Source organism: Triticum dicoccoides, chromosome 5A (assembly GCF_002162155.2).
Source record: "Triticum dicoccoides isolate Atlit2015 ecotype Zavitan chromosome 5A, WEW_v2.0, whole genome shotgun sequence".
NCBI classification, from domain to species: domain Eukaryota; kingdom Viridiplantae; phylum Streptophyta; class Magnoliopsida; order Poales; family Poaceae; genus Triticum; species Triticum dicoccoides.
Genome location: NC_041388.1, coordinates 43,864,525 through 43,880,091, shown reverse-complemented (window position 1 = coordinate 43,880,091; position 15,567 = coordinate 43,864,525). Strand labels below are relative to the sequence as shown.

Genomic DNA, 15,567 nt, shown 5'->3' with positions numbered 1-15,567 from the left:
CAAACAAGCAAAGCACAAGTTGAACGATCCTGACTCGTCTTGCAATTCTGTCGCCTCCAAATCTTGGCTCTCTCTCAACTCTCGGGTGTGGGTGGTTTTCTCATCGGTGCCTTGCCTCTTTTGGGGTAATATGCACCATAGCTAGAAATCTATGCAACAGCCAAGGGGGGCAATCAATATCATCAAGACAATCATTTTCTTGATTTATTTAAGCATTCAATGATCATGAATTCATCCTATTTGTAAGTCCAAGAAGAAACAGCAATGAATCAGAACTGTGGTTGCTTTGTTCATGCCAAACCAAGTCACCTCCCTCAGGTGGTTGCTTTGTTCTTGCTAATTCTTAGTCAATCGAGCTTTGATTTAAATATGTTTCCACTCATGTTGCACAACGTCTACTACCAGAGAAAACCTAGTCCGCTCACTCACTAAGGCTTACTATTTGCATTATTACTATATATGGATAGCACATTGTGGTCCAACTCGCTGACAAGGAAGGCGATCAAAATTCCTGGAGGCAGCTGCAGTGACCCTTTATGCAAGGAGGCATAGGCCTACGATCCAAAGAAGCAACTCATCAAATTACAAATCTCAAAGAATGTCATTGTGGGACAGGGTTGTGGCCTATATAAAAAAAAGTATATTAAAGGATAGGGTTGTTTTTAACATGTTATATGCAGCAGGCTATAGTTGACATAATGTGCTCTGAAAAAAAATTCAAAATGTTGATTATCTAGTTTTATGCTGGGAAAGAAAAATCACAAGTTGCTCTAACCAAGTAAAATATAGTCTACCATTTCATAGAACAAAAAACAGTCTATTTCTAGAAGTATAATCTGAATTTAACGAAGACTGATAAAAGTAGTAGTTCATTAGATGTTCAGGAGCCACTGTTCATGGGACAAAATATCGACAATTTATAGATTGCTAACATAAGCACAATAGTACTAGCAAATTCCTTGTACACACCTGTTCAACCACAACCGTGCTGCACACACAAAAAACCGGCCTGCTATAACTCCTCGACAACAACAAATAATACTGCCTTTCGTGTCAAGAATGCAGAAAAGATATCAGGAAAAAAAAACTGACAGACCTCAACAATTATTAGCTTCTCTTAAAGATGCTTCAATCTCATCTGGATGGCCTACTCTACTCATAATTCTCCATCTCAACACATAACTGTGTTTTGTTCAACTGAGGGATCACAATAGTCTGCTAAGTGACTTAATCAGCAGCTTGATGTTCTGTCGTGTCGCCTCATCGCCAGTGAAACCAGAGATGTCTGAGCTGATGCTCTGAAAGTAACCAAGGACACATGTAAAAACCTTGCTTGCCTCCAGTTCCAGAAATAACTAAAGATACAGATAACAGACCTCAATGTTCTTCAAAGTAAATATAAGGGTGAAAATAGACTGCTTGATTAGATCACTGTTCTCAGGGGTAAGCATGGAAGACTTCAACCTTCTGCAAGGTGGCATAAGGACAAGTAAGATAAAGAGTGCCATAAAATTTGCACTTCCGATGCTATAATAGAGCAGAAACAGCAGTTGGTAGGATTAATCAAGTACCTTAAATCGCCGGATGCCTCAGCCAGACCTTTAGCTATGGTTTCCACATCCTTCACCAGATCACTCTCACGCACCTCCGAGAGCAAAGGTTGAACTTCTTCAGCTAATGCTTCAATCTGTTCCATCACTAACATTTAAGTTGATGCATATGACATTTAATGGCACAACTAGTGACCACTATGTTCCTCTATTGTCTGCAAATAAGTTGAGATCCAGGAAACTGCATATATGTGGAGAAGGCATCAGCCACCCTGTTTTTGCAAACAGAAAATAAAAACCTAACAACATATGCCAACTGAGTGGAGGTCTTTCCCCTTGATGATGGCCCTGAAACAGTTAGCCAAGCATACTAGCCAGTGGCCGGGGTAGGTATGCAATAGCAACATGATGGACCTAATCTTGGAATTTTCAGCAGTTCAACCCAAGTCCCACGGAAGTATGCGAAACTTGTATCAGTTTTGACAGAGTTAGTTTTGAGCTCTAGTATTGTAAAGATGACCAAGTTTTTTTTAGCAGTATTAAAACAGACTATGTTACTTGGTATGCTGCCCAATACCCATCATATGCAGGACATATATGGAAAACATGTTGACGCTCAGAGATGAGTATCAATAGTCACAAAATTAGGACATAATATATGCCATCACTTGACAAGAAATGCTATGAGGTAATGCAGAACCAGCCCCCTATATAGTACCACATGCATTTGGCAAACGAGTCTTTCTTCACAAATAAAAAGAACTGAGGTTTGGGAAACACTACTGCAAGAATGCAGACCTGCTTCGCAGAACTTCATCAGGTAGGGGTCATTTTAATTTTGTAAAATGAAATCCTATTCAGAAGTATCGAGTAAAACGGAGTGGTTTCACAGATAATTCATTAGCTAAATGTGGCAAACGTATCAAAGGATGCAAAATGTCACACAAGAATTAGTCAGAAAATTGTACCCGTGAAAGGAGAGGTTGTGCTTCTTCCATTATAGATGCAACCTTTTCTGCCAACTTGAAGCTTTTTTGAACACCAATTTCCTCCATGTCTCTTCCTAAACGGGTAAATATACCAACCAGTGCATCTAAGCTTACTCCTTGATGTCCTTTCATTCTCTCTTTGTCACAAAGGATTAAGCCTTCTTTGGAACAGTCTGCGTCAAGTGGACCAACTGAAGGTGTAGGGAGTGGATCTTTTGGTGTAATGTCAATCATTGTCTCCATTAAGAGACCAGATTGATTCACCTCAACCAATGAATTACGGGGCACAATAATTTTATCATCTTCAACCTGCCATATAGAAGAATTCATCTATCAGAGATTGAGTCCAAAAAAGGGAAGTCTTCTATCGTACAGCAAAGAAACTGCAGCACAGGAAAAAACAAGGGAACTATTGATAACAACTTACTAGCATGCCACACCCACTCACTATCATAATGGAACAGGAGAAATGTGACAAAATGATTTATTGGGCAAACTAAATTATGGTTCAGTATTGAAAAATGCTTACACGAATTGCAAGCACTCAGGAAGAGAAGGCAAAGCAACACCTTCCAGAGTGAATTTTGTCAGAGTTCGGGACTAACAACTTTATTTTGTGTTCAGTTTCCACATACTACATTCTACACAGTACAGTGAGAAATCTATGGATACCAGTAAAAAGGGAACTATTGACATGAATTATTGATGAAAAAAGAGGAGAGAGCAAGAAGTGTTGATGCGCACCTCAACATATGCATCAATACTCTTGAGCGAAGAGTCGACACGGACGACGTTCCCAACGGTGACCCCGCGTATCCTGAGGGGCGTGCCCACGCAAATCCCGCACGCCTGGCTGAACTCGAACACGGCATTATACTTGCGGAACCGCGACCGCAGCTGGAAACCCCGGAGCCACGCAAGCGCGAGCGCCAGCAGGACCGCCCCGGAGACCATGAAGAGTCCCACACCGCCTTCCCACACGCTGCGCTTCCCGAATCCATAATCCCCTAGCGGTTGCACCGTCCGTTGCCACAGCTCGACGAGTGGGGCCAACAGGTTATTGCCGCCATTAGTCGAAGGCGAGGGCTCGCCGCCGCTCGAGGCTGCCGCATTGGTACAACACAAGAATCTGCGCCCCCCAAGAAAAAACAAGAAACAGCAAGAATATGACTATTTGCTAGGCTTCCTCAGTATGCATAGCAGCAGAAACATACTACTACAAGCTCCACAGGATATAAGTCTAATCTCACTGTCATAGTGGAAACACAGGAAAAGTTCTACAGCCTGACTCCCACCCTTGTCGTGATTATTACAACGTTTCTATCACAAACCATCACCGCAGCCCAGAACCTTAGAGAAAGCGGAGGAAGAGGAATCAGAGTGGCTTACCTATGGCGGAGTGGAAGAAGAGGCCGCCGCGCGGAAGGCGTCAGGGCGAGCGCCGGCGCGGGCAGAGCTCCTTCGCCGGCCAAACTGGTGGCCGGACGGCGCCGTCTCCGTGCCGCGGTCGCCCAGGGCACTCCCGCCAACAGCGCTGCTCCGCGCTGTGGCCCTGTCGGTGGCCCAGTTCCCGACCGCACGCCTCGGAGGGCGGCGGCGAGCAACGTCCCACGCCGGCCCCGGTTCCCTCCGGCCGCGCAACGGAGGAGGCGTGGAGGGAGCAGCAGGGGCGCGGGAGCCGCGCCCGTGACCCTAGGATTCGCCGCCGCGGCCATCGGGCCCCCACCGCCGTGGATCCGTGGAGTCCGTCGCTGGAGAGGTGGAGGAGCGAGGGCGTGGCCTGTGCGGTTGGTTGGGCCCGATGGGGATATTGGGATGGTTGGGCCTACTGAAAATTCGGGGGCTATTCTCCTCTGCAGGAAAAAAAATCTCTCACTTACGCTGATGGCGGACGCGAACGTCGTTGTTGACCATTTCTCGTCAGTGTCGCTGTGATGCAAAAACGTCTGGGTTCGTTAGAGCATCTCCAACAGGCGCGGGACGCGCCGCGCGCAAAAAACAGATTTGTCGCACGCGCATCGTCTGATTTGACGCGGCGCGCAGCACTGGCTCCAGCAGCCGCGCTAAAATGCAGCGCGCGATAACATTTTCGAAAGCATAAAAATAAAGATAAAATTGCATAGATAAAAAATAAAGATAAATTACATAGATAAAAAAACGATACAAAGGTATTTTACATCGGTACAACTAGATAGATAGTTCGAAAACATAGATAGATAGAACTACGGTGCAAGTAGATAGAAACTACTATGGCATACTAGATAGAAACTACTCCAAATCGCTACCATCATCATCACCATCATCATCCTCGTCGGTGTCGTCCGAGGTATCGAGCCACATGTCGTCCCAACGTTCGTCGTCTGTCGTGAAGATCGACCTCCCACCTGCTGCAACGATATCGGACTGCGCATTCGCCAATGCCTTCCGCCGACGCCGGTCCACCCGCTCCGCGCGGCGCCTTGCCGTCCTCTCCGCCCAGTAGGCACGCTCATCGGCGACGTCCTCCAGGTGGCGACGGCGCCACTCCGCCATGGCTCGCTCGTCCTCCTCGGCGATGAGAAGGCGGCGGCAGCGCCGAGCGTGGTCGGCACGGTCCATGTCGGTGATGAGACACGGCGGAGGGACGACGCGCTGCGCCTGCTCGCGCGTGAAGACGTCCCTGAAGTTCATCTGCGTCCGGGGCCTATCCAACCGCCACGCCGCCGCGTCGTACGCGCGGGCCGCCTCGTACGCGCTCCGGAACGACCCGAGGCCGAGCCGGACGTCGCCGGACCGGATCTCGGCGGAGTACCAGCCGTTGGGGCACTCGCGGACGCCGCGGTAGCCCGACGAACCCCGGCGGCGCGGCGGCATGGTGGCGCGGTGGTGGCGCGGAAAGCGGCGAAGCGGCGAGGTTGCGAGGTGAGGGCGCGTGGCTGTGTCTATGCGCGTGGCGAGCGCGGCATTTTATAGGCGCGCGCGAAGCGGCGCGCCAAATCTACCGCGCCGCGTGCCGCTTTCTCCCGCGCGCGCATACGCTTCCCGCGCGCGGTAACTTCCCGCCACCGCTGGAGCGCGCGGAACCAGCTGGCGCGCGCTAAACGCAAATTTTACCGCGCGGGCGCGTCTTTTGCAGCACCTGTTGGAGATGCTCTCAGGCCTGTACCTGTACAAGGAGGTGTTTAGAAAAATAAATCGGGTTTTTGTGAAGCATTGGTGTCTATTTTTATATGAGAGACGTCTAATTAAGCGTCTACCTTGTACAAATAAGCCCCAGTGTTTAAGAAAAATATGGTTTATTTCTCCAAGCATCTCTTCTATGCATCTTGCATTGTACACGGCCTTAGAGCATCTCTAGCAGTAGGGATGAAAACGAAGCGGAAACAGACGATACTGTGTGCTATCATATTTGTTTTCATTTTTTTAGAAACGGAAACGAATATAGAACTCCAAAAATGAATACGGAAATAGATACTACTGAAAACGGATATGGAGCGAATACATAGCGGACACATAAACAGAAGTGTGTGTTGACCGGAACTTAAAACCCCCTTGAATAATAGAGAAACACACAGAAACAAATTTAATGAATTGTTAACATGGATACAAAATAATATGGTTGTGTTAGCAACTTAGGGTAGTATTGTAGTACTAATGGACAAGTTCATAAGGGAATTTTATTTCTGTGCCCCTGGTTCTTAGTTCTACTCATTCATACCCACGATTTTAACTTTTGCTCACTTTTCCCCACTTCCTTGGCTGAAACCCTCAGAATTGGTCAAAGCGGACGTTACCGTCGGGTCAATGGCTTGACCGTTAACTCTGAGAGTGGGGCTGCGTAGGGCCGAGTCCACATTTTGACCGTTACGTGCTAACCAGTGGGGCCGCGAAACTGACACTCACTGTAGGTTCCCCTCACTGTAACCTGAATCAGATCGAGTTGCTTCCGCGCCGCCCCCTCCGTCGCCGTCGTGCCGCCTCTGCCACCGTCGTGCCGCCTCCGTCGCAGTCGTGCCGCCTCCGCCGCATCTACCCTCTCTCCCCATCTAGGATTAGGAAGCGATGTCGGGGGAGCACCCCGTCTGGTACATCGACCGTGTAGATGACTGGGTCGAATCAGAGGCGGATAATTCATGGATTCCACATGGGTAAGCATCGTTTTGCTCTCAAATTGATTAGGAGATCCGTAAATTAGGTTGTATTTGACCAACGTTAGCATGAATCAGTGCAATTTATCTGAAAAATTTCGGCCTAACTGTGCCCTTTATCTTATCTCAATCGAATAGGGTTGATCCTGCACTTGCTTTTCGGCTGGCGGTTAGAATGGAAACTAGCGAGCTACGTGGAACTAAACCGTGTCTGATCTCTGGGTTTTTCTATTCTAAAGTGGTAGAAACCAGCGTTTCGTTCACAGATTTCCGCGACACACTCTGTTGTGAGTATCCGTGGAGCCCTGCCGATGCTGTTGAACTGGGATATTTCAACAGTACCGAGCAGAGATTTGTCCCATTAACTTGTGATGAGCATCTGGGATTGCTATTTAGTTTGAATGCTGACAGTCGTTTCGGTAAAATCCATATTTGGCGTGCTTCAAGCACGCAAACAACGTATCCTGAAGGGGAAGGGTGTTCAGACATCATCTGTCTCTGCTAATAGCGAGCGTCCTCGCACTCCTTGTAGGTCGAGACCAGGTAAACCTAGTGGTTCTGAAAGCCACAACATGTCGGCTGCCACTAATTCTGCCACTTCTCCTCCCCCTTCTGCACCTGATGTAGAAGTAGATGCAGAGCCCGACGAGGAAGTTCCTCGACATGATGATGAGGATGAGATCCTATTCCCTGAACTGGTAGATAGAGTTAGTCAACAGGCAGTGGAAGATGAATATGTAGAGGAGCCTAGCAGTTGTGCTAGATTTGATGACACTGGCGATGAAGAGAGGGAGGAGAACATCGACTCCTTAGTTTTATAAGAATATGATGGTGAGGACATGCCAAGAATTGAGTGGAACAGAGAGAATCCTGAGCTTACTCCAGGAATCGTATTTGCATCGATGGTGGACTGTCGTAATGCAGTGACTACATATTGCATTCTCACTGAAAACTCCTATGAGGTTGATAGGAGTGAGCCAAGAAGATTCACTGTTCATTGCCCTTATGATAGGTGTAGGTGGAGGTTGCATGCATCCATTATGCTAAAGAGCAAATTGATTCAGGTATTACAACAGAATATTTTCATCAGATTATTTATCCATTCTATATTCAGATCGTGTGTACTGTTTCTTAATTGTATTTGACATCATTTTTCATTTTGTTTCAGATAAAAAGCAACCCACACGGGCACACTTGCCCACCTGGGGAAGGGGGGGAGGACAAATCTAAGCTTGCAAAGAATAGGTGGGTGGCAGATGCAATCTTGGATTGGGTGAGGGAAACACCAACAATTGGTCCAACAACACTCCATGGGAAGCTATTTGAGAAGTACAAGATTAATATACCTTACATGAGGATTTTCTATGCTTAGGAAAGGGCTCCTGATAGGATTAATGGTCCATGGAATGAGAGTTTTCAGTTGCTTTACACCTTCAAAGCTGAAGTGGAGACGGCTGATGACTCACAAGTATAGGGGATCTATCATAGTCCTTTCGATAAGTAAGAGTGTCGAACCCAACGAGGAGCAGAAGGAAATGATAAGCGGTTTTCAGCAAGGTATTCTCTACAAGTACTGAAATAAGTGGTAACAGATAGTTTTGTGATAAGGTAAATTGTAATGAGCAACAAGTAACAAAAGTAAATAAGGTGCAGCAAGGTGGCCCAATCCTTTTTGTAGCAAAGGACAAGCCGGAACAAACTCTTATAATAGGAAAAGCGCTCCTGAGGACACATGGGAATATCATCAAGCTAGTTTTCATCACGTTCATATGATTCGCGTTCGGTACTTTGATAATTTGATATGTGGGTGGACCGGTGCTTGGGTCTTGTTCTTACTTGAACAAGCATCCCACTTATGATTAACCTCTATTGCAAGAATCCGCAACTACAACAAAAGTATTAAGGTAAACCTAACCATAGCATGAAACATATGGATCCAAATCAGCCCCTTATGAAGCAACGCATAAACTAGGGTTTAAGCTTCTGTCCCTCTAGCAACCCATCATCTACTTATTACTTCCCAATGCCTTCCTCTAGGCCCAAATAATGGTGAAGTGTTATGTAGTCGACGTTCACATAACCCTACTAGAGGCTAGAAAACATACATCTTATCAAAATATCGAACGAATACCAAATTCACATGACTACTAATAGCAAGACTTCTCCCTTGTCCTCAGGAACAAACGTAACTACTCACAAAGCATATTCATGTTCATAATCAGAGGGGTAATAATATGCATATAGGATCTGAACATATAATCTTCCACCAAATAAACCAACTAGCATCAACTACAAGGAGTAATCAACACTACTAGCAACCTACTAGCACCAATCCCGGACTTGGGGACAAGAATTGGATACAAGAGATGAACTAGGGTTTGGAGATGAGATGGTGCTGGTGAAGATGTTGATGGAGATTGCCCTCTCCCGATGAGAGGAGCGTTGGTGATGACGATGGTGATGATTTCCCCCTCTCGGAGGGAAGTATCCCCGGCAGAACAGCTCTGCCGGAGCTCTAGATTGGTTCCGCCAAGGTTCTGCCTCGTGGCGGCGGAGTCTCGTCCCGAAAGGTTGCTTCTGATTTTTTTCTCATCGAAAGACTTCATATAGCAGAAGATGGACGTCGGAGACCCACCAGGGGGCCCACGAGGTAGGGGGCGCCCTAGGAGGGGGGGGGGGCGCCCCCACCCTCGTGAGCAGGGTGTGGGCCCCTGGACTTCATCTTTGGCGAGGATTTTTCTTTATTTATTTTAAGATATTCCGTGGAGTTTCAGGACTTTTGGAGTTGCACAGAATAGGTCTCTAATATTTGCTCCTTTTCCAGCCCAGAATTCCAGCTGCCGGCATTCTCCCTCCTTATGTAAACCTTGTAAAATAAGAGAGAATAGCCATAAGTATTGTGACATAAAGTGAAATAACAGCCCATAATGCAATAAATGTCGATATAAAAGCATGATGCAAAATGGACGTATCAACTCCCCCAAGCTTAGACCTCGCTTGTCCTCAAGCGAAAAGCCGATAACAATAAATATGTCCTCATGTTTAGAGGTAGAGGCGTCGATAAAAATAAAATACAGACATGAAGGCATCATGATTATTCTCATAACAGCAACATATATAAATTTTGTCACATGATTACTTATGTTCAAGTGATGATCAATTCACAAAGCGAAAGTATGAATCAGAAACCTTATTGAGCCCCAACAAACTATAACCTCAGTCATTGAAGCAATTGCAATTTATCATAACATCATAAAGAGTCTATGTTAGAGCTAAAAAGCAAGTCCACATACTCAACTATAACCTAATCCTTCATAATTGCTAACACTCACGCGATACTTGTGGTTATGGAGCTTTAATCAGACACAGAGAAAGATAGGGGCTTATAGTTTTGCCCCACAACCTTTTACCTCAGGGGTAATGTCAACAATAATGGTTCATGCTCCCCTACATCCAATTATATATATATATATATATATATATATATATATATATATATATATATATATATATATATCATGTTCTTTCCAACATGCTGAGCTTGCCAAAGGATAAAGTGAAAAAGGAAAGGTGAAGATCACCATGACTCTTGCATAAGGTAGAATATAATAATAAGGATAGGCCCTTCGCAGAGGGAAGCAGAGGTTGCCATGCGCTTTTATGGTTGGATGCATAAAATCTCAATGCGAAAGAACGTCACTTTATATTGCCCCTTGTGATATGAACCTTTATTATGCAGTCCGTCGCTTTTATTACTTTCACATCACAAGATCGTATAAAGCTTATTTCTCCCCCACCTATAAATCATACATATTTAGAGCAATTTTTATTGCTTTGCACCGATGACAACTTACTTGAAGGATCTTACTCAATCCATAGGTAGATATGGTGGACTCTCATGGCAAAACTGGTTTAAGGGTATTTGGAAGCACAAGTAGTATCTCTACTTGGTGCTGAGAATTTGGCTAGCATGAGGGGGAAAGGCAAGCTCAACAAGTTAGAGGATCCATGACAACATACTTTATCTCAGATATAAGAAAGACATAACTCATTACGCTGTCTTCCTTGTCCAACATCAACTCTTTAGCATGTCATATTTTAATGAGTGCTCCCAATCATAAAAGATGTCAATGATAGTATATCTATATGTGAAACCTCTCTTTCCTTATTACTTCCTATTAATTGCAACGATGACCAAAGCTATGTCTGCCAACTCCCAACAACTTTTAATCATCATACTCTTTCTATGTGAAGCCATTACTCTCAATAAGATCAATATGAACTCTTTGTTTCTTTTTATTCTTTTTCTTCTTTTCTTTTATTCACCCAAGATCATGGCAAAATAATCAAGCCCTTGACTCAACACTAATCTTTATTATATATATAGCTCACGGACTCGATTACATAGAGAGATCATAAAGCAAAACTCAAAACTAGATCATGCCATAAACTTTATTCTACTAAATCAAGATACTACTAATAGGGTCGAATAAGAAAAACGGTAAAGATAGGAGTTGTGATTATGATACGATACCGGGGCACCTTCCCCAAGCTTGGCAGTTGCCAAGGGGAGTGCCCATACCCATGTGATTATGTCTCCTTCTTTGTTGTTGATGTAATATTATTGGCGATGATTCCCTTCAGGATACAGTTCTCCTCCTCGAGCTTATTGACTTGCTGCTTGAGATCCATTATTTCCTTACGGAGCTTCCCTATGACGGCCAAAGCTCCTTAAACCCAAGGGTGTTGCATAGCTGCGGGAGAATAAGAGACACTCCTCCTCATATTTTCGTAAGAAAGAAATCTAACATTGGAAGGGATAACTGAGTTTGGAATAGCTGAGCTCTGTAGTTCCCCCATTGTGAACCCGGCTCGGAAACGAGAGGTGACTTCTTGATCCTCCATGGCATCTACCCTCAGCAAGTCAGCCTCCATCTCCTCCTCCGTTGCTGGCCCAAAGTGGTCAGCGTCTCTGTTTGCCCTTGGTTCCGGTGCCGGGTTAGATACCCGACTCTCCCCGACTGACTCTTGAGAAGACATCTTGCTCTAATCTACAGCAGGACAGCTCGAAACAAAAACAGAGGAAATTTGCGTGATACGGGAGTCAAAACCTTTGGGAGGTTATATAATGAATTTTTACCGACCAAAATACGTATCGTACAAGAAAACGGAGTCCGGAGGGCACATGAGGTAGGGGGGCGCGCCCAGGGGGGTAGGGCGCGCCCACCACCCTCATGGGGCCCTCGTGTCCTTCCCGGACTGCTACTTATTTTTCTATTTTTCTAAATATTCCAAAATGGAGAAATATTGCCTTAAAAATTGTTTTGGAGTCGGTTTACTTACCGTACGACATACCTATTCCTTTTCGGAGTCTGAAACATTCTGGAAAGTGTCTCTTATGTATTCCTCCGGGGTCACGGTTTCAATAATATTGGTTTCAACATTTATGGGATTACCTGAGATATAATGTTTGATTCTTTGACCGTTTACCACCTTCGGGTTAGTGCCTTCGAAGTTGTTGATTTTTATGGCACCGGAACGATAGACCTCCTCGATAACATAGGGGCCTTCCCATTTAGAGAGAAGTTTTCCTGCAAAAATTCTTAAACAAGAGTTGTATAGCAATACATAATCACCTACATTAAACTCACGCTTTTGTATCCTTTTGTCATGCCATCTTTTAACTTTTTCTTTAAACAACTTGGCATTTTCATAAGCTTGGGTTCTCCATTCATCAAGTGAGCTAATATCAAATAACATCTTCTCACCGGCAAGTTTGAAATCATAGTTGAGCTCTTTAATAGCCCAATACGCCTTATGTTCTAGTTCGAGAGGTAAGTGACATGCTTTTCCATAAACCATTTTATACGGAGACATACCCATAGGATTTTTATATGCAGTTCTATAAGCCCATAATGCATCATCAAGTTTATTGGACCAATTCTTTCTAGACCTATTAACAGTCTTTTGCAAAATTAATTTGAGCTCTCTGTTGCTCAATTCTACTTGACCACTAGACTGCGGGTGATAAGGAGATGCAATTCTATGATTAACATCATATTTAGCAAGCATTTTACAGAAAGCACCATGAATAAAGTGTGAACCACCATCAGTCATTAAATATCTAGGGACTTCAAACCTCGGAAAAATAACTTGCTTAAGCATTTTAATAGAAGTGTTATGATCAGCACTACTAGTTGGAATAGCTTCTACCCACTTAGTAACATAATCAACAACAACTAGAATATGTGTGTATCCATTAGAGGCAGGAAAAGGTCCCATATAATCAAAGCCCCAAACATCAAACGGTTCAATAACAAGTGAATAATTCATAGGCATTTCTTGACGTCTACTGATATTACCAATTCTTTGACATTCATCACAAGACAAGACAAACTTACGGGCATCCTTGAAGAGAGTAGGCCAATAAAAACCGGATTGCAATACCTTATGTGCAGTTCTATCTCCAGTGTGGTGTCCTCCATAAGCTTCGGAGTGGCACTTGCGTAGGATCTGTTCCTGTTCATGCTCAGGTACACAACGTCTAATAACACCATCTACTCCTTCTTTATAAAGATGTGGGTCATCCCAAAAGTAATGTCTCAAGTCATAGAAGAACTTTTTCTTTTGTTGGTATGTGAAGCTAGGTGGTATAAACTTAGCAACAATATAATTGGCATAATCAGCATACCACGGAGTACTACGAGAAGTACTTATAACATTTAATTGTTCATCAGGAAAGCTATCATTAATAGGTAGTGGGTCATCAAGAACATTCTCTAACCTAGACAAGTTGTCTGCAACGGGGTTCTCAGCTCCTTTTCTATCAACGATATGCAAATCAAATTCTTGCAGCAGGAGAACCCACCTAATAAGTCTAGGTTTAGCATCTTTCTTTTCCATAAGATATTTGATAGCAGCATGATCCGTGTGAATAGTTACTTTAGAATCAACATTATAGGGTCTGAACTTATCACAAGCAAATACAACTGCTAAAAGCTCTTTTTCGGTAGTAGCACAATTTCTTTGAGCATTGTCTAGAGTCTTACTAGCATAATGGATAACATTTAATTTCTTATCAACTCTTTGCCCTAGAACAGCACCTACAACATAATCACTAGCATCACACATAATTTCAAAGGGTAAATTCCAATCAGGTGGCTGAACAACAGGTGCAGAGACTAATGCTTTCTTAAGTGTTTCAAATGCTTCTACACAATCATCATCAAAGACAAATGGTATATCTTTTTGCAATAAATTAGTCAGAGGCTGAGAAATTTTTGAGAAGTCCTTAATGAACCTCCTGTAAAATCCAGCATGACCAAGGAAATTTCTTATACCTTTGATGTCCTTGGGACATGGCATATTTTCAATAGCATCAACTTTGGCTTTATCAACTTCAATACCTCTTTCGGAAACTTTGTGCCCCAAAACAATACATTCATTAACCATAAAGTGGCACTTTTCCCAATTCAAGACAAGATTAGTTTCTTCACATCTCTGCAAAACTCGATCAAGATTGCTCAAGCAATCATCAAAAGAGGAACCATAGACGGAAAAGTCGTCCATGAAAACCTCACAAATCTTTTCACAAAAGTTAGAGAATATAGCCATCATGCATCTTTGAAAGGTAGCAGGTGCATTACATAAACCAAAAGGCATACGTCTATAAGCAAAAGTACCAAAAGGGCATGTAAAAGTAGTTTTTGATTGATCTTTAGCTGACACGGGTATTTGAGAGAAACCAGAATAGCCATCTAGAAAGCAATAATGTGTATGTTTGCATAATCTTCCTAGCATTTGATCAATAAAAGGTAAGGGGTAATGATCTTTCTTAGTGGCTTTATTTAATTTGCGGAAATCAATTACCATCCTATAACCTGTGATAATTCTTTATGGAATCAATTCATCTTTATCATTAGGAACAACACTAATACCTCCCTTCTTAGGGACACAATGGACAGGGCTTACCCACTGACTATCAGCAACGGGATAAATTATACCTGCCTCCAGAAGCTTGAGTATTTCTTTTCTTACCACTTCTTTCATTTTAGGATTCAGACATCGTTGAGGATCACGAACTGGTTTGGCAGCTGCTTCCAAATTTATTTTATGTTGACATAGAGTGGGACTAATGCCCTTAAGATCATCAAGAGTATATCCAATAGCAGCCCGATGCTTCTTTAGAGTTTTCAATAATCTTTCTTCTTCATGCTCTGAAAGGTTAGCACTAATAATAACATGATATATCTTCTTTTCATCAAGATAAGCATATTTAAGATTATCAGACAAAGGTTTAAGCTCAAACACGGGATCACCCTTGGGTGGAGGGGGATCCCCTAAAATCTCAACAGGTAAATTGTGTTCCAGAATAGGTTCCTGTTTAAAGAATACTTCATCTATTTCCCTTCTTTCATTCATGAACATATCATTTTCATGGTCTAGCAAATAGTGTTCTAAGGGATCACTGGGAGGTACGTCAATAGAAGCAAGACCAATAATATCATCCTTACTAGGAAATTCTTCTTCACGATGTTGTTTACTAAATTTAGAGAAATTAAACTCATGAACCATATCATCCAAGCCAATAGTAACAACATTGTTTTTGCAATCTATCTTAGCATTAACAGTGTTCAAGAAGGGTCTACCAAATATAATGGGACAAAAGCTGTCTTGTGGGGAGCCAAGAACAAGAAAATCAGCGGGATATTTAGTTTTCCCACACAAGACTTCAACATCTCTAACAATCCCAATTGGTGAAATAGTATCTCTATTGGCAAGCTTAATTGTGACATCAATATCTTCTAACTCAATGGGTGCAATATCATGCATAATTTCTTTGTATAAGTCAATGGGTATAACACTAGCACTGGCACCCATATCACATAAGCCATGATAACA

The 15,567-nt window shown here is 43.4% G+C and overlaps 1 protein-coding gene across 3 annotated transcripts; it reads right to left on the bottom strand.

The window, feature by feature from the left end:
* Positions 1–220: 220 nt before the first annotated feature.
* On the bottom strand, positions 221–4,352 carry LOC119298999 (protein TRIGALACTOSYLDIACYLGLYCEROL 2, chloroplastic-like). Of its 3 annotated transcripts, XR_005146058.1 has the most exons (7): positions 3,929–4,347; positions 3,284–3,668; positions 2,519–2,848; positions 1,572–1,687; positions 1,377–1,467; positions 1,097–1,298; positions 221–554 (listed from the first exon to the last, which is right to left on the bottom strand). XR_005146058.1 is itself a non-coding variant. In XM_037576313.1 (6 exons), the coding sequence occupies exons 1-6, from the start codon at positions 4,252–4,254 to the stop codon at positions 1,206–1,208; spliced, it is 1,341 nt and encodes a 446-aa protein (XP_037432210.1). In that variant the 5' UTR covers positions 4,255–4,347; the 3' UTR covers positions 854–1,205. The 3 variants fall into 3 exon arrangements, 2 of the variants coding, with proteins under 2 accessions (XP_037432210.1, XP_037432211.1); XM_037576313.1 differs by lacking the exon at positions 221–554 and having other exon boundaries at positions 854–1,298; XM_037576314.1 differs by lacking the exons at positions 221–554; positions 1,097–1,298; positions 1,377–1,467 and having other exon boundaries at positions 1,661–1,791; positions 3,929–4,352.
* Between the last annotated feature and the right edge of the window lie 11,215 nt (positions 4,353–15,567).